The sequence below is a fragment of the Lates calcarifer genome, linkage group LG9 (assembly GCF_001640805.2).
Source record: "Lates calcarifer isolate ASB-BC8 linkage group LG9, TLL_Latcal_v3, whole genome shotgun sequence".
Lineage (NCBI taxonomy): Eukaryota > Metazoa > Chordata > Actinopteri > Centropomidae > Lates > Lates calcarifer.
Genome location: NC_066841.1, coordinates 15,061,214 through 15,084,634, shown reverse-complemented (window position 1 = coordinate 15,084,634; position 23,421 = coordinate 15,061,214). Strand labels below are relative to the sequence as shown.

Below are 23,421 nucleotides of genomic sequence, written 5' to 3'. Positions count from 1 at the left end.
TCAAGATGTAACATGGAAACTAGTGGCTTTAGGTGACAGTTAATTGTTTTACTCAAAACAACCAATATTGACAGCCTGATATTCCGTCAGTGCATGGGAAGTTACATTAAGTACTGTGCTCATATACAAATTTGATGTACTTTGAGTAACTATTTCATGACACTTTGCCTTTGATATATTTTACGGGGAAATACTGTACTTTTCACTGCATTACATATATTTGACACTGTTCATTACTGGTTACTATAAAAAATAGATTGATGTACAAAATGGATGTGGAACTAAAACATGATACTTGGGAAATATATTGTTTATATATAATATTATTTCTCACTGTTTTGATGTTTTACAAATCAATCAATGGCTTAATCAAGAAATTAGTGGATTAATGCATAATAAAAAGAATGGCTCCAGCCCAACTGTATATAAACAAATAAGCTCAACAACAGTAAAATTCTGCTTACACATTAATGTATAATAATAATCTATTATACTATGAAACTCTATATAATCCATTTATCTGCATTGAGTATCTTTACTTTTGATGCTTTAAGGACATCTTACTAATAATACTTGTTAGATGTGGACAAAAAGAAGAGAACAGGAAGGCAGATGTCAAAGAGAGAAAAGTGGATAGTTAAGGAACAGGTGCACATATTGTATACACACAAAAGACCACTACAGCATTAGCAAGAAAACGTACCTAGTTGCATTTTATTATATTTCTTCAAAATAAATAAATAACATAACACAATGAAATAAAACTGATAACATCTCTGAAAGCCTGTGACAGAATAAACCTCAAAATAGTGCCTGTTTTTTTAGTAAACATAACTTGTACATAATGTACAAAAAATACTACTCAAAAATGTACAAATGCAGCAAACAAATATCAAGTATTGTGCAGTTTCCCTCCCCGCATTATACCAGCTGCTGACAGTCAGTCATTTCAGGGATATTACTAGTGTTGAACGCCAGAAGCTACATTAAAATCTTATGCTCACCAGAATCCAGCGAGCAGTTAATGAGCAGCAAACAGCTCAGTGGCATAGCTCAGTTCATTTTGGTTCAGCAATATGAGCCAGTCAGGGATCTCAGATGGCTCATATGAGTGGTGGAATACAAGTACGAAGTTAATACAATATAATGCACTACTGATAAGGTATAATGCACTGAGTCTCAAAAGCGCCTCCTGTATGCAATAATTACTAGTACAATTTCCCCTCCTGTAAAAACATTATTTCTCTTCCACAATAACAGCAGCTCCCAAACTAAAACATAAAATATATTGTTTTGTTGCTTTGCTCCGTTGTTCTGTAGCATGACAGAAGTTTTAAAGCATAATCGAGAGAGTAAACATTCAGAGCTGAATGCACAAGCGGTGCATTCAGCTCTCCCCCCTTCCCCTAACACAAACACTCACACACTTCCCCAAACACACGGATAGAAAACGAGACTGGACATTACCACTCACTAACATCCATTCCATACTTACATTAAAAAAAAGTCTGTTCAAAGCTCCCTTGTCATAAAAGCACTGACCAGTAATGGTTACTGGTGAATAAACAGGGGCTCTGTATGTGGAGCCTGGATTAATCACAGCAGTAGGGTAATTTTTTTTTGCCAAGCTGAAATAGCAAACTTTACAAGACATTATTAAGTGATTGTTCACCACTGCTGTCTGTAGTTGCACTTGCTATCAGTGGTACACTTGAGTAGATTCAGTAGTATTCAACTCCAGGGTCCATTTCCCCTTCACTGCTACATAAGAATCTGTCATCAGTAGTGCCCAATCACTGTAGGACGTACCTTCAAATTAAAACGTAAAAGTGTGACATGCAGGATAAAAAGCTAAAAAAGAAAAACAGAGTGCCCTCAGCTGGCAGGTGTTTCAAATTCTTGCACTTCCACAGTCTCCATCAGTGAGAACATCTAAGCCCTCTCTGTCATGACATGTGAGACACATGTTCACATGTCAATCCTCTCTAAGATTATTGGGTCCTGCCCAACAGTAACTGTAACAAGTGTCCATCTTTCTTTCCCTCCTCTTCCTCCTCTTTATCACTTCCTCCGTGCACTCCCCGGTCTCTTGACCTGCCAGAGGTGATTGTGGATGGTCAGGGCATCCACGCTGACCGACACACTCTTGGCAGGGATGACGGTGAACTGCTTGCGGTCCGAGCTGTATTTGTACAGCTTGTCGATCATCTTGCGGCCGATAGAGCGCGGTCCAGTGCCTGTGAACTTGATGATCTCCTCGGTGTCCGGGGAATAAGAGTAAATGGCGCGGAACTGGCACCCGCTGTCGCGGAAGAGGATGATCAGGTGATTAGACTCACATTTTTCCAGCTCCTGCAAAACAGACACAAGGCATTGTTTCTGGATATGGAAAAACATGACATAGCTTCTAAACACCATGATGAGTAAATCAAGTCGCGCTGACCTCCAGAACAACATTCTTCTGAGCCTCGTTAACCTTTCCAGCCAGACAGCAGTGAGCAATGGCGTTAATGATGATTGGCTTGTTAGACTTGGAGCTCGGTTCTTTGAAGAGTTTTGGACCTTTTACAGATAAAAAGAGAGAAATGTATGAGAATCTGCAAATGTTAAAAGGAATAGTTGCTTGGCTGCCTCATGGTAATGACAAAAGTCCAGGCCCAGAAATTGTTCCAGGACATACCCACTTAAAAACCACCAACTGTTGCTGTTACATTTCAGTATGTCTATGGATTAAACAAATGTGCTAAACGCTAAGCTAACTGGCTAACTGATGGCTCTGGCTTCATACTGACTAGACAGAAATGATCAATCGATAATGGTATCAATCTTCTCATCTGCTTCTCAACAAAAAAGCAAAGAAGAGTATTTCTTTAAAGGAAGTGGCAAGAGCAAGTACTTACGCCTTGCCTTGAAAATTTTTCTACAAATAAATTCTGTGTGACAGTAAGAATAAATCAAATACTTTAGTTTGTGATAAATGCAGTTTTTTTCCACATTTCTGCTCACCATTATACTCAGTTGAAGTGATAGAAGAGGCTATGGAGCCGTTCTCCCAGTCTCTCTCCATGTTCCTGCTGGATGCCCTGCTCAGCATAGGGAACGACTCCATAGAGCACACAGATCCAGCCCTGAAAGACAAACGTATAGGTCAATCAAATGACTACATGGGTACATAAGATGGGTATCGCCTCTGGACTTACACACACACACAGCATGGGAATTCTTACCTGTTTGACTCTGCCCCTCCAGAGATGACACTGTCTGCCTCAGTCGCCAAAGACAGCGTCGATCCTCGGTGACTGCAGCTCAGATCAGCTGCAAATGAAAATACCTTTTACTTTATTAAACAAAATAACATTGTTGTTTGCCCTGTTCCATTTCCATTTGACAAGCAGTAGCCCAAATTAATAATGTAATGATTCAAACAAAGAACAGAAATCTGCATAAAGGCAAAGCAACACAATGACAAATGGATCATATGTTAGTTCAAATTATCTACTGTTAAGACTGATCTTTCCAGTATGTGATCAACTAGCTGACTCCACTATTTTTAAGGGATGTGTATGTCTGTTATCACATCATGCAGAGCAGGTTAGAAGGTTCACCTCCCCTGCAGCCTGCTGCTGAGCCCTGGGCTTTGATCAACATGGACACCTTCAGAGAATTACCTGCATATGTACACACACATGTATACACTCAGAACATGACAACGAATGTACACAAGTGAACTGGAGATGCGCACATTCACAAACAACCTATCAGATTATACAACAGTGTTCTAAGCACAACACAACATGGTGTGCTCAACAAAAAAGCATATGCTGTTAAAGCAGGTGTTCTTACGTGTGGTGGATCCTTTGGAGAGGCTGTTGTACTCTTCACGGTGCAGTGATTTTGGCCTGTTCCTGCGGGATTTAGTCCGTGGGCGAGGCTTGACCAGACCCTGCTCCTCCATCAGCGCCTCCTGCTTCCTCCGCAGGTATTCCTGCTTAATCAGCTCTCGTCGTGCCTTCTCCTCTTCCTTGCGAACGCGGTCCTCTTCTGCCTTACGCCTTGAAGAAAAGGACTGAGAGTTAACACAGGCAGAATTTCACTGCGTGACAAGGAAATACCCCTTCACGCAGCCGCACCTTAGACAGTTCAATATCCTTATAATTAGTGTGTGAGTGTGTGAAAAGAAAACACACCTGGCCTCATCACGTTTGAGCTCGCTCTCGGCCTCTTGCTGCAGTTTGCGTAGTCTTGCCTCTTCGGCTTTGCGCTGCTGTTTGAGGAGGAAGGCAGCGCGACGTTTCGCCATTTCATCCTCCGCCTTCTCATCATCCTGAAAGATAAAGCAGAGTAACAATTTTTCAATTAGTAACTACGCTCCTCAGACCTTGATCAGACTTGATCGCCAAATCGCAAGTTACACATGGACGCACTGTGAAAATGCAAACATCTGAATTTTACCTTGAAGAAGAAGCCCAACACGTTCTTCTGCTCGCTCTCTGCTGTTAAATCTGTCACATCCGCGCTGCCATCTTCCAGCGGATCCTTAAGCTCTGACAGATCGACCTCAATCAGTTGACCTTTGACCCTGGTACTCTCATCTCCACCCGCAGCCTCTTTTCCTGAGTTGTCAGCCTTGTTCTCTTCTGATTCTGTAGCCTGTGAGGGAGATCCGGGTGTACTGGAGATGACTGGTGGGTCCTGTGTCTGGGCTTTGTCTGGAGAGCGCCCACTTCCTTCGCCGGTGCTATCATGGATTCTGAAAGTGGTGTTTCTCTGAATGCTTCTCTCTAGCCTGGAGCTCTCAACAACAGCCGAGGTCTCCTGGTCTCCGGCAGCACTTGGAGAGGGTGTGCACTCTGGGGACTGAGTATTAGACTTGTTTGAGGCCAACTTGCTGTTCTCTTTATTCTGTTTTCTGTCCGTGGCTTTGTTGCGTTGGCTGGAGCTAAGCTTGGGAGGGCGGCGAGCGGGAAAAGAATTGCTGCCACCAATATCTACAAAGTGGACTGCATAAGACCTGGAGTCTGAGGTAGAGGATGTTGTTTGTGTTGTGTTGGGGGTTGTGCTAGGGCCTGACTCTACACCTTCTGGAGGTGAGACCACATTCTGCTTCATCAGCAGGTCTTGCTGTAATGAGAGCTGCATCATCTGCTGCTGAATGGAATTAATAGCCTCATTGAGTAGATCTATGGAGCGGGAACACTCATTAAAGCCAGGATCAGCCCCACTGTCCTGAGACAGGGTGTTCAGTCTGTTGTCTCTGTTCATCTGTCCTCCTTCCGGTTGACCTGCCTTCGCCTGAACCTTCAGAGCATCAAGACAGGAGTCATCCCGGCAGGACTGAGCCTTCACTTTACTCCAATCAGCAGCTGTTAGTTCTGAGGATTCCTGTGGGTGTTTCAGAGGCAGAGGAAGCGTGTCGCTCTTCCCTCCACCCTTCTTGACAATGTTCAAGAACGCAGCTTTCCCCAGCTTTAGTCTCTGCCGCGCTGATAGGGTCTCCATCTTCTTCTTTTGATACTCTATTGCACGTCTTTGCTCTTCTAGCTGCATGTGTAGTTGCAGCAGCTCCGAAGGCACTACTGGGGGATTCCCCATTATATTACTCCCCAATACAGAACTGGTCTCCTTCCCTATCCAACCAGAGGTGCAGTCGCTCCTCAGCTGCCAGGGAGGGGCTATCTCAGAGCCATCTGGTGTTGTCTTCTGGGAGCTGCTGGTACTTGAAAATCCATCGCGGAGGCCAAGTTTAAGGAGCTTCCTCTCTGCAAAGCTGGTCATCTTGACACTGGCACTGGCACTGCTGAAGCGCTGCAGCTGCTCGCCCAGGATATGGTGCTGGGGCAAGGGCTTGAGCGTCCACTGCCATCTTCCTTATCATCCCGCTCGCTCACCTTCAAGTCTTCTCTCAGCTTGGCTGACTCCCCCTCTCCCTCTATGAATTCACACACCTCCCCCTCCTCTAAATATTTTCCTTTTCCTCTTCTCACCACCTCTCTAGTCAACTCCATCTGATCGTCCTCCTCATCGTCTTCCTCAAGGTCTGCAATGTCTGAGTCAGAGTCATGCCCTACCTCCAGCACAGATGGGAAAGGACTGTGCTGGTCTGGCTCTCCTGACAAATGAAGGAAAAAGCCTTGGGACTGTTTATTCACAGATGGAGAGATGCCTATCGACCCCTCTGTGGGTGGCCTGAGAGAGCTAGGCACTGATTCTGCAACAGGTATGGGCATAAAGGTACTTCTTGACTCAGCCACAGGGGCTTTCCTCTGAAATGTGCTTGGGACATTGGTGGCTGCTTTCCTTGCAGCTCCTGCTGCTCTACAGCGACTCTCACCACTTTCCTCCTGCTTATTCAGGCTGATGCTCTTCTCTTTGGCGGGCTTAGGGACGGCAGGCATCAAAGGCTCCAGATAGTAGCTGTCAGCCTGACGGTCTGCTGTAAAGGGACCCGTGTCAAGGCGAGGAGACCGACGAGAATTAGCAACCTTTAAGGTGGAGGCTGCATTCTCGAGCTCCAGCTCATCCTGTTCCATTTCACTCCCGAGTCGATGTTGAGAATATGCGTAAGGGTGGATAACAGCAACCAGCTCCTCCTCTTCTATTTCCTCTTCCTCATCCTCTATGCGCATGTGACTCAGCAGGCTTTGACCACTGAGTCTGTGCTGAGGCAGATGGGAACCTGATCCCAGCATGTGTTTAGGGGTAATGCTCATGATATTGGAGGCCAAGCTGTCTTTGCTGATGGAGCGAGCGAGGCTGATACTGTCTGCATCATCCTCCATGGGAAAATGCAGGGCATAGGGTACCGGCTGGGATAAAGGCCTGGACAGGGACAGAAGGAGGAGTACAATTTAGACGGGTGTAATGAATCATAGAAGAAACTATATCTGCTGCTACATGAAGCTGGGTAAGTGTAGTCAGGACAGAGACTGTGAAGGCTGAAATCACTCCGCTCACCTCGGCCTCCTCTCTGGCCAGGCCAGTGCTGAGCCCTGGTGCTGCCCATCTGCCCGAGCCACAGAGTTGGACCTGTTTCTCAGCTCTGTAGAAATACAGACAATATGATCCATTTTAGCAAAAACAACTTCTCAAACATGCAACAACTGGTGGACAATTTCAACAAGCTAAACTCAAAGAAGGACCTCCCTAGACAGAATATAAAAGTGGATTTAAAAAAAAAATCTGACATAAATGAAGAATTGTACTGAAATATTACAATCATTAACTTTCCAGTTAAATCTTTTAATTAACAGCGTGGAAGGTGTGGACATTCAAATATAGATATATATAAGAACACACCAGGAACATTTAGATCACCTCCAGAGAACAATCAGACCCTATCTCTCTCTCTATCTTCCCTCTCCCTTTTCTCAGTTTGAAGGACTTTGTGACTTTACAGACCAAACTCTGCACCAGAGATTACCTGAAGTGCTCTCCTCAAGGACCTTCTGCTGTCTCTGTCTCAGGGGCAGTAAAGAGTGAGATGGGCTTGATGAGCTTGGTTTAATACTAGAAGAGAGAGACAGAGAGGTATTAGTTTTAAAATTAAAGTTGACTTGATTTTACCTGCTGAACTAAAAAAAGTTATTTAATAGTGAAAGATTTTCTAAAAAAACATTACTCTGGTAATGTGTATACAAAATAATGCTAATATAGTATAAAGGTATTAATAGTATCACACTTAAAGTAAAAATTATCAGGTTACACAGAGAGAGACAAATGTGCAAGTGGATAAATGAATAGGAAGAACAAAATTAAATGTGCATTAGGTCTATCTCAGAACTCTAATGTGAAAAACAACTACAGTGCATTAATTAGTACACCTGTAGGTTGAGAGTAAGAGTAGAGTAGAGTCTGTGTGTGGTGTTACTGGGAACACAGTTACAGTACAATACCTGAGGTCAGGGCTCTGGGGCATGGTCAAGACATCAGCGGAGTTTGATGTTGTCAGGAAACTACGTTTTGTGACATTGGAGATGGGAACTTGGGATCGAGAACCTTTAGGCTGCAGCAGCAATCTCACTGTAACGATTGCAGAGGGGATATCAAACCATCACATGGGAGTTCACATGAGTTTTACGAGCAATTCAATAAGTGACAGAAAGTAGAGAGTCTGATACCATCTCTGATTTCCTGAAGGTCCCTGGGCTGTACAAAGTCTGGCTTCACACTCTCAAACCACCAGAAAAGCTCAGCAATAAAGACCATCACGTTACTCTGCAAGACGTAACAATCAAGACCAAGGTCAACCAGATGATGAGATAATGTCATTTCAATGTCAATGTCAATGTCTTTTTTTTTTTTTTTTAAGTATCTTCTGGTTGTAAAGTGTTTTTTCTGACTTACCTTCAGCACTGGTGGAGAATACAGCATGTCCTCAGGCTTCAGGTAGAAGCATTTGTTCAGGTACTCATTAGAAAACTCCTTCAGTAGCTGGATGTTGTATACACTGTCTGCTATAGAAGGAACCTCCTTCAGACAGATATCTGCAAAGAACAAGGCAACAATGGTCAATAATTTTAAGCTTAGGTGGTATCGATGTAAGCATGTTTGTCAAAATGTCAGACTGTTGTTTTAAAGAGTCAGTGGAGTGGCAGCAATTAGCTACTATCTTTCTTCAGTGGATTTTATTACCATACCTTCCAGTCTAATGAGTTCTGGGCAGTAGAAGTGGATCACAGCCAGAAGAGCCGTGCCATCACACACATCCTTCAACAAGTCCTCCAAAAGGGGGAAATGCTGAAGCGTCCGACCTGACAGGTGATCTCTGCGGTAACGCACCTACACAGCAAGAGAGGGCAAAAGTTTACATAAAGCATACAAATGTGATCAAAACACTGAGTCACAAGCTCACTCGTCACACACAAACACACCATTTCTCACATTATTTCTGATAGAAAATCACTTTCCGTATAACTATTTTAACACATATAAAGACTAGCTATCTGCAAATGACACCTACATCTTGATGGTATTTATTTTTCTGTATCAGATCAGGTTTATACAGTTATAATGTTTATATATTTGCTCAACTGGCAATGATGTTAATCACTGCCAAGTATAATAATTTAATTAATACAAAGTTCAGACTACACAATATTTTTGTCTGATTAGGCAATTATGGAGTCATAACTCCTTGTTGTAATTTGGCTGTGAAACATGACAAACTACGCACTGGTCATGAAGAAGGTGTCAGGGACCAACCTCAGGTAATAAACAACAGTGTCTGAACCTGTGTGATACTGGCTGTTGTGTTTGGAAAAGCCTAAAAAAAGAAAGAAACGCCAAAAGGCAGGGGAGTCGTTGCCATAGCTTCATGAACCTCTCCTTTGCTGAACCGGTACACCCAGCAGCGACAACAATATCACTCCTCTTTTGGTTTGCCATATTTACAAGTAAGTAAAAAAAATCCTACATGCTGGTCTACTTGTCAGTACACTTGCTCAGTCCATTTTTGAACATGAGCCCGAGGCTGATATTGTGTAGTCTGACTGTGGGTTTGCTACTTGGTGCATGAAATAAATGATTTAAAAAAGGAAAACAGTAAAGGTCATGATGATATAAAGCATACAGAAAAGGCTCAATGGTGGGTACATTACCACGCGAGAGAACTCCACAGGCTCCAATATGCAATGGGCCAGAGCATGCAATATATCAGGCTGGTGAAGGAAGAAAGAAATGATTGGGAGGAAGTTAATGAAATGAGCTAAGCTGTCACTGAATGAGCGGACAGGTGCACAAGGTTGTGGATGTTTTGAGGAAGGGAAGGAGGTGAGTTACTAAAAGGTTTCATGCAAAGTAAAAGCAAATGTGCAGAGAAAAAAAGTGTTAAGAGCTTGCTGTTTCTTCATTTGCCACCGAGGGGCACTGTGTCTTCAGTGTAAAGAGTATTTCTGACTGTGTTTTTGCTGTCTCTCTAATTAGCTATCATTTTTGGTTTGGCTCCTCTTTGTGCCATCTGATCTCACACTGACACATACACACACAACTCAAACAGACACGCATACACTCACTCAGGACATTGCTAGCGGTTGCACTTACAGGTACAAGCTTCCAGTACCATTTGGAGGGAGACTAGTATCCAAGAGGCAGGAAGGGATAGGATTTGGGGGGAAAGACACAAACAGGAAGAGTAGCAGACAAGTCATGGGTCAGATACAGAGACAAGGAATCAGATTATCCCCTGTTACCATGGAGACAGATCTGATGTTAAAGACAACTGGAAAGGGTTAGGCAGAAAGAGTCAAGAATATATAGTTTTACAGGCAAGAGGCAAATGAGGACAAAACTAGAGGTATTTGTACATACTATAAATAAAGGTCCAATGAGTATAATTTCACTTTGTGTTGTCACATTATTTCAGACTCAACTCCATAACTCTTTGACAGACACTGTGCTTACACTCGTCTTTTCTGACTGGTTGATAGGAACCAAGCCAAGTCAGCACAGTGCAGAGGTTTTCAAAATGCGAGGAATCTGAACACAGAGACATGATATTCATATTTTTAGATTCAACGTGACTTACATTTCCCCAAGGATATTATTCTACCCAATCCATAGCAAATAAACATCCATAAATCCACTTAGAAATCAAGAAAAAAGGCCCTCTTTATATCTCTAGAACTGGCATAAGAATCCCAACATTTTTAATGTTTTTGTCAGTATCAAAATAATCCAGTGACAGCTGCCTGCATATCCATGGCTACACTGCAAACAGAAACTGCTATGGGTTAATTTGGTATACTTTTACTGATACCTATTTGCTGATATGTATATCTATCCATATCTATCCAATTATAGCCTACAAATAACTAACTGATTCCATGGCCTCATTATACTTCCTGTTCACATCCCCCAAAGCCCCCAAATTATGGCAGCTGTAGTTCCAAACAGTAAGGTACAAAGAGTCAAAATAAAAGATACATATCCATTGATTTGTCATTAATTTTGTCTGCCCACAGTGTCAGACTTTGAAAACCCTGATATTGGGTGTCCACCCTTGAAATGTTTTTGAATCTGTGATCAGAAGGTGATGTGAGGTGCTCATCAGATCAGAATGTAAGCAAGATCTGATGACAAAACCTACACATCTACAAGATGCATGTGTATAAAACAGCGAGAAAAACAACAGACAAAGGCCACAACAGTTACTAAAGAAAGAGACTATTCAACAAAGAGGAAGCTTTTTCTTAAACAGTGAGGGAAAGAGACAAAGCGACCGACAACGAGAGCAAGAGACGAGGGAGTCAAACAAAGAGACACACAGGGTGTTACCTTCTGGTGACTGGATGACTCCAGCAAATGTTGCTTCATTTTCAGCTCTTTTTCCGTGATCTCCCTCATCTTTATGTTCACCTGAAGTGGCAAAGATACTGTGAGTCAACAAGAAAAGGAGCAAATAAATCCAAACATTAACACCAATGTTTGGGTCTCACCTTGTTGATCCAAAAGACCATTGCGTCTTCCAGGTCAAAAGGCAGCTCCTTGGAGGCACTGAAGTTCGAAAAGCGCTTGACACTGGACACAACCTTCTCTATGTTGATCATCTCCACTGTATAGGCCATCATCAGGGCATCAATGAGGTGGATGTGGGAGCTCTGGAAGAATACAGATTTTGAGTTATCTTTGAATGAAACAACAGAAATGGATTTGGCAAGCGATTACATCAAAATTGAATTACATTTCTAGCTCCATGTCATAATAACCAACTTCTTCATTAAGAAGTCCTCTAATGTGTAAATCTGTAGAAGTATCACAGGTCTGTTTGTAACATACAGTGGATTATGTTGCATGAAATGACTGTACTGCATTATTAATGTAGTACACCAAGTTGCCATGGAAACAGGGCAGAACTTCTAGACTGTAACATGCAGAGGTCTAATGGCAAAATCCTTCCCAGCCTACTCACGAGACAATCGCTGTCATTATTACATGACGCACACACTGTTTTTCATTGCTTCAAAAAGGCCAAAGGTAAGCTGTGCAATGAAAAGAGTGTTTCACTGTCAAAACGTGTCAGGCAATTTATTTTTACTTATAAAGGTATTTTCATTATAATGGAAATGAATGGACATCACTGGCATTCCAACAACTCATTTGCAAACACTTCAAAGATTAGTTTAGATTTAGATTAATAGGTGTCAAAAAATCTGGTCTCAGAGTCTCTTCAGTGTCTCCACTTGAGCTTAATATGAATCTGTGTAGCCAGGAGCAAAGATTACATTCATATATTGACACTTTTATATCTCAGATGAACACAGCATGAACCACCATTTCTCAGCCATGCTTGTTGCCTTTTTGTCTTTTCACACCTGTAGGATATGACTAATATCTGTGGGTTCATATTCATATCAAAAATGCTGAGCCTTAGGTTCATTTTCCTTCATGAATATTTTAGTTATACACTCTAAAACCTGCAAAACAGTCTCATCCACTGGTGCATTATTTATTCCAACACTCTAACATTTGGCTCTGGAAAGCAAAGTCACATTAGCCTGTAACCAGATGGCGAGCGTAGTTTGCCAGATCGCTAGGTTATACTACTGCAGATAATGTCCTCTAATTTATAGAAAAGTGAAAAAGTCTTGTATTTTGTGACTAACTTATTACCTACTAATTCTCACAACACTAACATATTACCATCTTAAACAGCCACATCAGCATCAGTATTGTGTAAGATCACCTGGTGTGTCAAAGTCCAATATTCACTCTCCATTTATCTCTTTTTCACTGAAAACAACCTCCTACATCTGGAAATGGGTTTGATGAGAGCAGTGAGCAACCAAAGAGTTAAAAAAGTGCAAAAATTACGACCAGAAAACCAAAACAACGAATGAAGACACACTGAAAAGCTCTTTTAGATCTGAGGGGAAACTACAGTCACGTGATGAAAATCTGTGAGGTTCCTCTTTGCAAGAAACACCTGATCTGATCCATTGTTAATATGAAAACAGTAGTTAGTGCAGCAACTACAGTGTAGGCTACTGTGAGGCCACTTTTCATTCTCCTATGTTTGACTTCATCAATGCAAACACTAGCTTGAAACCCATGATTAGAACTGCAATACCATAGCCTAGAAATGAAACAAGAGAAAATAAACTCTCTAAATGCCTTATTTATTTCTATAACTTCTCAGAATAACAGCTAGACCAACAGTTTGGGCTTTTAAGATTCAAAATGGCTAAAAACAATTTAGCATTTATTATTCTTGGTACAATGTTTGCTAACCAGATAGGAAATCACGAAGGCTTTTAAAAACCACAGACAATTTTGAGAACACAATTAGTTTGAATAGGGGGAAAGCATGAAAACATGTATGACATAAAAGCAACTGCTTTAATGGAAGTGTACAGAGAAGCAGGCAGTGACCTGTTATTTTAAGTCAGTAGCCAACTGATTACAGCTGTTGTCTCAGAGTATCTCAGAGTAGACTAAACTTGTGGTAAAATAAATTGGGGTCCTTAAACCTATACTACCAGAAGATATCTCAGTTGTGTCAGTTAGTTCCACTGATGCTAACTTTCTGAATTGCTACTTGAAGCTGTCCAAACAGGAAGTGAGTAGTGGTAGCCAGAGGGTTGCTGGTTAAATCCTCAGATGATAAAGATAAATCTTGGTGGGGAATGTGAAAGAGCAGCACTTCCCCCTCCCTTATTAGCAGGTGCCTTTGAGCAACACCTTTTACCTACAAATGCTCCAGTGGAGCTGCTCAGCAGCCAGTGGGTCACAGTGTTTGTCCTAGCAGATTTCAGGTATGAATGTGTAAAACTGTGTGAGAGTGAAAAATGAGAGTACTGCTCTCAGCAAAATGTCCCTAGATAAATAAAGGTTAGAAACGGAAATGCAGATGCAGTACAGTATCACTTGGCAATGTTGGTATATAACTAAACAAAAAGGTAATGATACCCACCATCTTTATGGGAGTCGAGCTGAGGTCCAGATCAGAAACAGGTGTATTGTCCGTCTCCAGGACATAGATGCCTTTCCTGGACAGGGCCTGGATGACAGACTGGTGGCTCTGGAGCAAGGCAGCCTGCTCAGCATGCAGGATGAGCCCACACACCCGGCAGTAGAGCTCTCCAGACAGCAGCAGGCGGATGATGGGGGGCTTGATGTGTTCCTGCTCATACTGGTCAGTGTAGAAGGGGTCTCGCAGGTCTGCAGGGATATTGTCTGGGAAAAGGAATGATGATAAACACACGTTTTGGTCAAATAAAGCCTACTTTATTTCTAGGTTCTAGGTGCATGTGTTAGGTGCATGTGTGATTTGTTGCATTAAGCCACAAATCACACATGCAACTATTTTTGCACACACATGTCTAATACTTTGCCATGTTACGTAACACAGAAGCACCCAGGACACAGACTTTCAAAGTATTAGACTGTCTAAGAAGAAACCGGTGCAAAGAGCAGAGCACTGAGACAAAGTCAATGGTTAAACAGTGTGCCAGGTAGTAACCCTGAAGGCTGATAGGTGGACCAGAGACTTAAAGCCAGTGAGCTAACAGGACTTAGTGGCGATACTTAAGCTGATGGTGTTGTCCCAGCCAGCCTGGTGTTTTCCTGCTCGTGGATACAGACATCGGGTGACTATTTTTGTAAGAGTTGGACATGTTAATCCAGAGTTAAGGCCTCAAGCACTCACGAAATTTAGCTTCCAGCACTTTCTGGGTAGATTTAGATAGGAGGAAATAGAGAGACTGTTGGATGATAGAGTTAGTAAGTGGTATGTTTATGCATATGATGAGAAACAAAAGAATAAACTGAAATCAAAATGGGGTTCAAGATTATATCTGATTATTATAAATGATCACCAAAATGAAGTATTTGACAAAAAATCTTTCAGTAAAAGGAGGGCTCATCTCATTCTACAACATGGGTCTTATTTTAGTACTTCTGTCTATCGCACCTGGCCGTTATGCTAACATTTCACTTTCCAGATAAGTTGTAGTGTTATAGGAGCATGCCCTCTTAGACAACATGCCTTAAAGGAGTAGTTTGTCATTTTGGGGCATATGCTTATTCACTGTCTTGCTAAGAGTAAGATGAGAAGATTGATACCACTTTCATATCTGTTCATTAAATATTAAGCTAGATCCAGGAGACAGTTAGAGACTGGAAACAAGGGTGAGACAGCTAAGCTGGTTCTGTCCAAAGGTAACCAAATTTAGCTACTTGCATCTCTTAAGTTCAATAATTAACATGCCATACATGTTGTTTATAAAAACAGAGTAAAAAGTAAAGCTGTAGTTCTGTGCAGTGAATTCCTGGAGCCTCCACTAGCTTCCTAGCAACCTCACAGTGTTGATAAAACTATTGAAAATCAGGACAAAGAAGCAGTTTAAACCAACAACTAATTAACATGTTAATTAGTGAGACTTTGGGTGCTGCTTTTCCTGGACAGATCCAGGACCAACTGTTTTCACCTGTTTCAAGTCTTTATGCTATGCTAAGCTAAGCTAAACACCTCCTAGCTGTAGCTCCTTACTTAATGCATAGCTATGAGAGTGGTATCGATCTTCTGATCTAACACTCAGCAGAGAGTGAATAAGCATTGTTCCCAAAATGTCAAACTATTCTTTTGTCAATAGGGCAAGCCTCATAGGCAGCCAAACCGTTGTAAACACGCATTAGATTGTGCTGAGTTGCTTCCTGAACCACCATAACAACTGTCTTATAATGCACTGAAAAATCATAATGTTTATTTTGTATACATTAACAAGTGGTTTATTGAATAGTTTAGTCCCTGTCTGATCATCTGTCACTGATGCAAAGCTGTGTTGATATATTTTAAATGATAATAAAAGGCATCAAAAGGGAACTAAGTAATGATACTTGCACCAACACCAATATCACCCTGAAAGCACTGAAGCAGAGTAAACCATAACATCTTTTCTCATTTTCAGTCACATTAGAGGCCATGCTGACTGCGATAAACCGACACACACACACACAAACACACAGCAGGTTCATATTAGGACTACAGCACGCACACTGTGATAACCTCAGCTGTGTCTTTCACAACAGACTGCTTGTTCTGCACTGTCTACCCAGAGTATGTATCTCACACCCTGCTGCTGTGTGATGGTGGCATATATGCATAAGAATCCCCCATCATGTGAGAAAATATTTCTTATGCACCCCCTCCACTTCTGTCTTCATCTGCCTCATTTGTGTTTCTCTCAACAAAAGCAAATCTCTCAAGTCCTCCCCCAGCCCCTTTCCAAAACACACCTCTCCTCTGCCTGCTACCTCCTCAGCCTCAGCTGTCCCAGAATGCCCTCTCATCCTCCCCGGTTGCCATGGAGACAGCAACGGGGAGTGCCAGCATGGCCGGAGGTGGGGGCTGGGTTGCTGTCCCATCTCATCACCAAGGCCTGCTCACTGGATCGTTTTACGGTCCCTGACACCAGGAGGTGGCGTGGAGAACTGGAGAAAGGGGGGGTACTGGAGAAAGCTCCTCTCTAATCCCAGCTGCTAATACTCCTTAGATATTTATTATCCACCTGATCCAAGTGTTAAAGCCCACCCTAATGTGCATGTGGGAAATCAAGAGGAGGGGGTGCAGGGAAAGCCTTTGTTCCTATTATTTTAGACACAAGGTCAGATTGATCAGCAGAGATCTTGCTGACAGTGAGGGCAGGGCTGTCAGACTCTGGGCTCTGCAGGGCAAAGACATGACTGTTCTCTCCAATAAGAAGGCTTAAAGGAGAATCTTCCAGGAGAAAGTATGTTGGGAAAACACAGCCTTTAAGCTGATGCACCCTGTAGAGACATTTGGAAGTCTGACCCTGCAGAAAAAAATAAAAGGCTGGTATATGCCATACATCAAGCAGAGAAATATTTTATTTTCAGACAAAATGTTTTCACTCTTATCATCTATTTTGAGGACATCTGCAATTATTGCAATTACTGTATTGTTCATATCCCACAATATAATTATAGTCAATATAAGCTAATCGCAGATCTGTCTGTACTGCTGTATACTAAAAGTAACAGGACACTGCAGTACAGAATTTCTGAAGATATGGTTGAGATAGTTTAGAAACAGTGTCTCCATTTAATAGTGTGTCCACCTGAGAACACTGACAAGTTTATTTTTCAACTGCATAAAACTGATAAAAGAAATTGTTTAGTCACGTTCATAAAAACCTGTGTTTGCAACAAGAAAATGCAGAAAAAAACAAAACTGTCAAGTTGTATCAAAAACCCAAAGAAAAACTGCTTCATGATTTAAGAACTCTACACACTTTCACAGTCTGCTCTTCATCAAAGGCATATTTCATAATCTAAAACTATTATTTGTTGTTTATATGTTTCAAATTCAATAATCAAGAAAAGGTCAATGCTCTTGGGTTCTAGTAATAACATTTAGAAAACTTTTCAATGCTTCCCCAGTGGCCATTAGTAAAACTGTCATGAGTCTAAACAAACAAAGCTGTGTTGAACAAAGACTGAGGCCTTCAGGTCCAATCCCATTAAACACTTAAACATGTGACTAGCTGTGCTGACTTTCACACCAGCACACACAGACAACACAGTCCTCCCAGCACTGCAGTGCTGCTGTGTCGGTTGGTTTGGACTCTAATCTAATAAGAGTGTTTATGTTCTTCTGACCTCCACACAACAATAACTGACCAGGACAGACACATTGTACTTCAACGTGAGATACTGTTTTAACTATAATATATTCAGAAGCTGCAGACAGTTATTTGTTCTACAGTATCACAGCCTGTTTATCTAAATATTTAGTTTCTGCCCAAACCTAAATTACATATCTGCTTTGGCACTGCATCACTGTGATATTAACACAGAGTAAGCCAGCATTAATCAGTAAGATGAGAGAGAGCAAAACCTCATAGTGATGCACCAGTCCAATACACTGGATATGTATCTGCGTCCATACCAGCCTCATTTAGTGGAACTGGTATCGGCCAAGAAATGCAGTTTTATTTGTCACTGTCATAATAAAATTCAGTGTTTCCGCTATCAGTTACATTGATTTAATCATGGTGGGCCAGCGAGTCATTTTGAAATCCCTGGCCTCACATAAAATTCCAGTAAGTTCTTTGCAGTGAAGTACACAGGTTTTAAATATCAGAAAAAGATGGACCAGATAGGGTATCAGCAGATACTCTTGATTATTAGTCCATTATTCATCTGACAGACAATAAGTCCACCAATAGTTTGATGACAAATTAATTGTTTCAGTCAAGCAAAAATAGAAAGTTGTAGTAGTAGTAGTTGTAGTTTGTCAGACTGGAGGATTTTCTTGTTTTCTTTGTCTGAATATCTTGTGGTTGTGGACCACACACGCAATATGGGAGTGTCACCATGGTGTGGTGGCAGTTCATTGCAAAAATAATCTAACAAGTCACAATACTAATCATTGCAGTCCCATTTGGTTTTGTGCATCCCTACTGAGTTGCAATGAGGAGATACTGTAACCTAAAAAAATGCATAATATCAGGGAATCACAACATTACAGCTGAAACAGTACTATCTTGGCAAACACTTAATCATTGAAGCCATTTTTCAAGAAAAATGTCCTAGTTCCAGCTTCTTTAATGTAAGGATTTGCTGCTTCTTCCTGTTTGATCTTAAACTAAATCTCTTTGGGTTTTGGACTGTTGGTTGTACAAAAGAAGCAACATGAGGGTATCACCGTGATGAGCATTTTTCACTTTTTTTTCCTTTCTTTCTTTTTTTTTTTTTACTGAAAATAACTGCAAGTTACAGTTTAGTACAACATTAGGCTCGGCAGGCAAAAAGTCTGACTCTCATCGGCCGCACCACCAAAGGAAATCAGGCTAAATATTAGACTGTGAATAAACAGGAGGAGTGTGAAACAGTAAGGATTGAATGACTGTTCATTTTATTCAGTGCAGAGAGAGACAACAGACCTTTAGGTGAAAATCTGCAGAGTTAACAGCTCATTGTATCTGAACTGGAACCTGCTTTAATAAAGAAAGCTAAGCTACAGTTAGAATGTGCAAAACTTCCTGTGAAAATTACCATATATCACATGACATTGGCACTGTCCAGTCTGGGTAAAAAAGAAGTTAAGATAGTTTCTTGTACACAGGGCTCCCTAATGTCCCTGGCACACTAATGCCAGGAGGAGCCAATCAAATTAAGCAAAGCAGGAAGCTTGACAGAGGAAAAGGTAGTGGTTTGGTGTTTATTATGGGCATCTGATCTCTGCCCTGGAACAACACAGTGTTGGGTAACAGAGAGATAAAGCTTTAACCACCAAGAGAGAGCTCAGGATATGTACAGCACTGGTGCTAAGTATAAAAATGCTGCAGTTGCTGAGAGATGAATGTGATATCAGTCATGCTGATATGGTGCAAGACTGGTTGTGGATGTCAGATTTTTCAAATTTAGGAAAGTTTTATCTCATATCTATTTTCATTTTTATCTCCCAGCTCAACTGCTGTTTTCCTCACCACACATTACACGCTGTGGATTTTAGGGGTTTGTTCCCATCTCTGAGTAAATTTACTGAGTCATCGCCTGCAACACAGGAGATAGCACTGCAGGGAAGGAAACACTCAAACTACAGTAAGTCTGGCTCGTAAAATGGATATGATGACAAAGAATTTTCCTTTACCGAATGACTGTCTCTCTGTGTCTGGCTCCAAATGTCTTATTGTTGTACTGATAATAAAATCACAGAGACTTGCAGGCCTGCATGAACAGCACAGCTCACCTCCTGCTCACACTCCCCAGAGAGCAGTCAGTGGGTGACACAAAAACCCACATTCAAGGGGTAATTTCCAGACATTTACTTACAGCCTGGCAATGTAGAGCAATCATTTTTAATGTTTTAGTAAAGCTCATCAGAGCTGGCAAGGCTAGTGACCTGTGTATAAAAGACTGATCAGGAAGAGATGTTGGCCTGAGTCCTCATTCATAAACACAAAGCTCTGGACTACTGCTCTGCTGATAATGGTATGATATCTTTTCCTCTGGAACTTTGTTTACATTTTTATCAATGAAAAGGACCAGTAAACGAAGCAGATGACATTGAATGAGACAGCCTATAAATCTATTGTAAACAGGAAAGTTGTCGACACATTAAGTGAGAACTGGAAGTGTAGATGCAGTGTGTACTTAGTGTCTTTTTGGATCGAGTACTGATATAATGACCACACTATTTCAATATCCCTGTATGCATAGTTGCATTAAATGCATTTGACTGCATCATCTATTGCCATTCTTTCAGTGATACCAAACTGATGTTGATAGCAGGGTTTAATGCAGTGTCTTTTAGTGGAGGTGGGTCATCTCTTCTTAAAAGAAAGACCACTACATACTCTCTTGTTAACTTTTATGAGAGAAGAGCAAATTTAATATATTTAATGAGTGTGTTTGTTGGGAGGGTAGTCCTCTGCTGACTAAACTGATCCTTAGGCAAGATGTGCAAAGATATGGGTAGCTTACAGAAACCACAGATAAGACTAAAACATTTCAGCTACTAACACTGCCACTCTACTATACAGCTGCTGATGATTATTTTCACTATCACTCAAACTGCTGCTGACTACTTTCTTTACTTATTTCTTTAGAAAACAGTCCTAAACTCAAAAATATTCACCTTTCTATCACATACAACAAAGAAAAGCAGCAAATCCTCCTCTCTGGGAAACTTGTACGCAGGTAATATTTGGCATTTCTGGTTGATAAGTGACTTAAATGATAAATTGTGAACTCAAATACTTGGTGATGAATTTTCTGCCAGCTGACTGCAATTATTATCACAACGATTGCGGTTTATTTCATGTCATATTCCCATTTCTGCCCCATTTCTCATGCTCATTCTGTCTATTTCACTGTTCATGCATCTACAGTACAGGGCCTAGACTGCATAAATATCATCTGGCTCTAACATGTGCAGCTGCTGATATAGTTCAGTTCATGCACAGTAAGAAGTTGCTCCATTAAATGAAATAAAGCCAATAAAAACACACCACACAGCAGTCATGAGAGAGAAAAAGACACCGTTCAAAGTATCAACGGTGCGAGGGAAGCCTTACCTATACCATAGGCTTTGGCAAACAACCAGCGGAGATTTGCGTCTATTTTGGCTCTTGCAGAGTCGTAGAGCTCCAGTGGTACAACCTGAGCCTCCATGCCACCTCCTCCACCTCGTCCTGCATCATCATCATCATCATCTGCTCTCCTCCAGGTGCCGTCCCTGCCAGCACTCACCTCCACATCCATCCTGCACGAAGACACACAGATACATTATTACCAGTCCCAGCCGACTGACTGCATTACATCATCGACATAAAGAGACAACAAGCAGGGCCTGGCTCACTGACAGCTCCTGCTCTGGGGAAAATAGAAAACACTTGACATGGACTCACCTTGACTAACCTGCTTGGTGCTGTAGGTGTCTCGACTGTCAGTCATGATTCATGTTCTATTACCATATGTATGTATATTTACACTCATAAATCCCACCCACGTACGAGTTATTTGCATACGGTTTCAGCTCATCACATCAGCTGGTGATATGTTACGTTGGAAAGAAAGAAAAAGCTGCTCCTTTCTACATAAATGAGAGCTCCTTAGGTTTGCTAGCTACTATAAATCAAGAATAATGTCCGTGTTTGTTAAGCTAGCGGCTGTTAGTTCTTTTCTGGCTCGGTCCAGTTGAGGCTGGACAGGGAGACCAATGAATGACCTGACATTAACCTAGCACCGTTAGGTTCACCGTTTAAGATATAGGTTAGCTTGTTGAACTGCGCATACACAGCTCGAAATTAAAGCCGATAAACGCAACAAAGACTCACCTCTAAGAGCGCATTGAGTCCTCTCTCCTCACGTACGTCACGTTAGAGATGAATGTGCTGTTAAAACGCCGACATGCTCGCCTGGCTTCAGCTGACGGTGAAATAACAAGAGGACTCCTCCCTGCCCAGCGACACAAATCTCCGGCCTCTCAGGATAAAGCTGCGGCTGGCGGCTGATGGTCGTTAATCCAATAATAAAAATATCCGACTGGCAACCATCCAGAAAAGCCGTTTTCGAGGAAATTATTTATATCCAAAGGCCGGGTGTTTCATCCTGAGGCTGTCATCGCCTCTGAGAGAGGACTGGCTGGTCTAACGGGCAGCTCTGCTGTTGTAGGAGCCTGTCTCTATGGGGACGAGTGTTATCTTCAATGTGCTCCGACTGTAATACACCTGTTCACCTGATGAGGGCGCTGTAGATTTGTGCAGAGAGAGCACTGGGATTGATATGACTGACTGTGTGGTGCTGTAAACACTGGCTCTGCAATATTGTATTGCTGCAGTTAGCTGGGAGGTTCAACACCAGAGACAGATAGAGACAGAAAAAGTCAAAGCAGGAGAGGGCAACATATCCTCATTTTCAGTCTTTAATATGACTCCAAAGACCCTGGATAGAGACTGCATTTCCCATACTGCAACCACTAGCAAAAGGAGTACTCATTCAGATCCTCAAGTAAAAGCACCTGTATAGAAACAGCCTATCACTTAAGCAAAAGTTTAAACAAAGTGTGTTGAGACAGTAAATGCTGTAATATTTGATCCAGGCCCATTCTGTATATGTGTCACCATAAAAATGTATTAAAACCACATAAATATATATGTTTTGTGTGTAAAATCAATTTGTAAAGTGACTGGTATCTAATGTTTTCATGTAAATATAATGGAGGTAAAAGCACAGTACTGTTTTTAAGATTTAACACTGTTGTTCTGTGACAATGTATTGCACATATTATATCGTACTGTTTTTTTTCAGGATGTATAAGTATGTTTGGTATGTAAATATATTAATCTGTAAATTAACTGCAAGAAAGGAAGATGTAGTGTAGAAGTGGCTTATAGTGGAACTATTCAAAAAAGTGCAGGTACTTCAAAATTGTCCTCTACTTGAGTAATGCACCGAGAGCTATGTTCCACTTTGTTAGAGACTCTGCCTGGTAAACACCTACATCTGTCAAACTCCACACAGTCTGTTTGTAAAACAGGGTTTCTGTTGCAGATTTGCACACACCACTAAATCCTCTCTCTACATACAGATGTTGTATGCTATCTACCACAGACTAGAGTACTGAAAACACCTCTGCAGAGTCTTGTGGCCAACACCACAGACAGTGGTCCACTGAAGACTGCAGCTTTGATGCAGATCAATAAATAATTAACAGAGGTATTGTTTTAAAAAAGAGAATGCTGTTTCTGTGTTGGAGGTATGGAGAGCCTCCTCAAATCCTTGTGCTGGGATGTCTGAAGCCCTTAAAGGTCCTGTCTCTACCAAGGACCTCTTTTGCCAGGAAATCATAGGGGTTTTAATTTTTCACTATTTTTTGACTGAATACAAAGTTAACTGCAAAGCAATATACATAATCTGTCGCACAAGATAAATAAAATGAATTCTTAGTGATGTCACTGG

General features: G+C 41.5%; 1 protein-coding gene across 1 annotated transcript; it reads right to left on the bottom strand.

Annotated features, from left to right (window-relative positions):
* Nucleotides 1–686: 686 nt before the first annotated feature.
* Nucleotides 687–22,164, bottom strand: LOC108874107 (calmodulin-regulated spectrin-associated protein 1-B-like). Its single transcript, XM_018662511.2, is given in 21 exon segments — nucleotides 687–2,352; nucleotides 2,444–2,562; nucleotides 3,007–3,128; nucleotides 3,228–3,315; nucleotides 3,606–3,668; nucleotides 3,844–4,052; nucleotides 4,188–4,324; nucleotides 4,453–5,838; nucleotides 5,841–6,819; nucleotides 6,955–7,039; nucleotides 7,421–7,506; nucleotides 7,893–8,019; nucleotides 8,118–8,214; nucleotides 8,344–8,483; nucleotides 8,637–8,778; nucleotides 10,039–10,071; nucleotides 11,272–11,352; nucleotides 11,433–11,594; nucleotides 13,907–14,169; nucleotides 21,036–21,223; nucleotides 21,798–22,164. Coding segments are annotated over 20 exon segments (4,797 nt in total). The 5' UTR covers nucleotide 21,223; nucleotides 21,798–22,164; the 3' UTR covers nucleotides 687–2,061.
* Nucleotides 22,165–23,421: the final 1,257 nt, after the last annotated feature.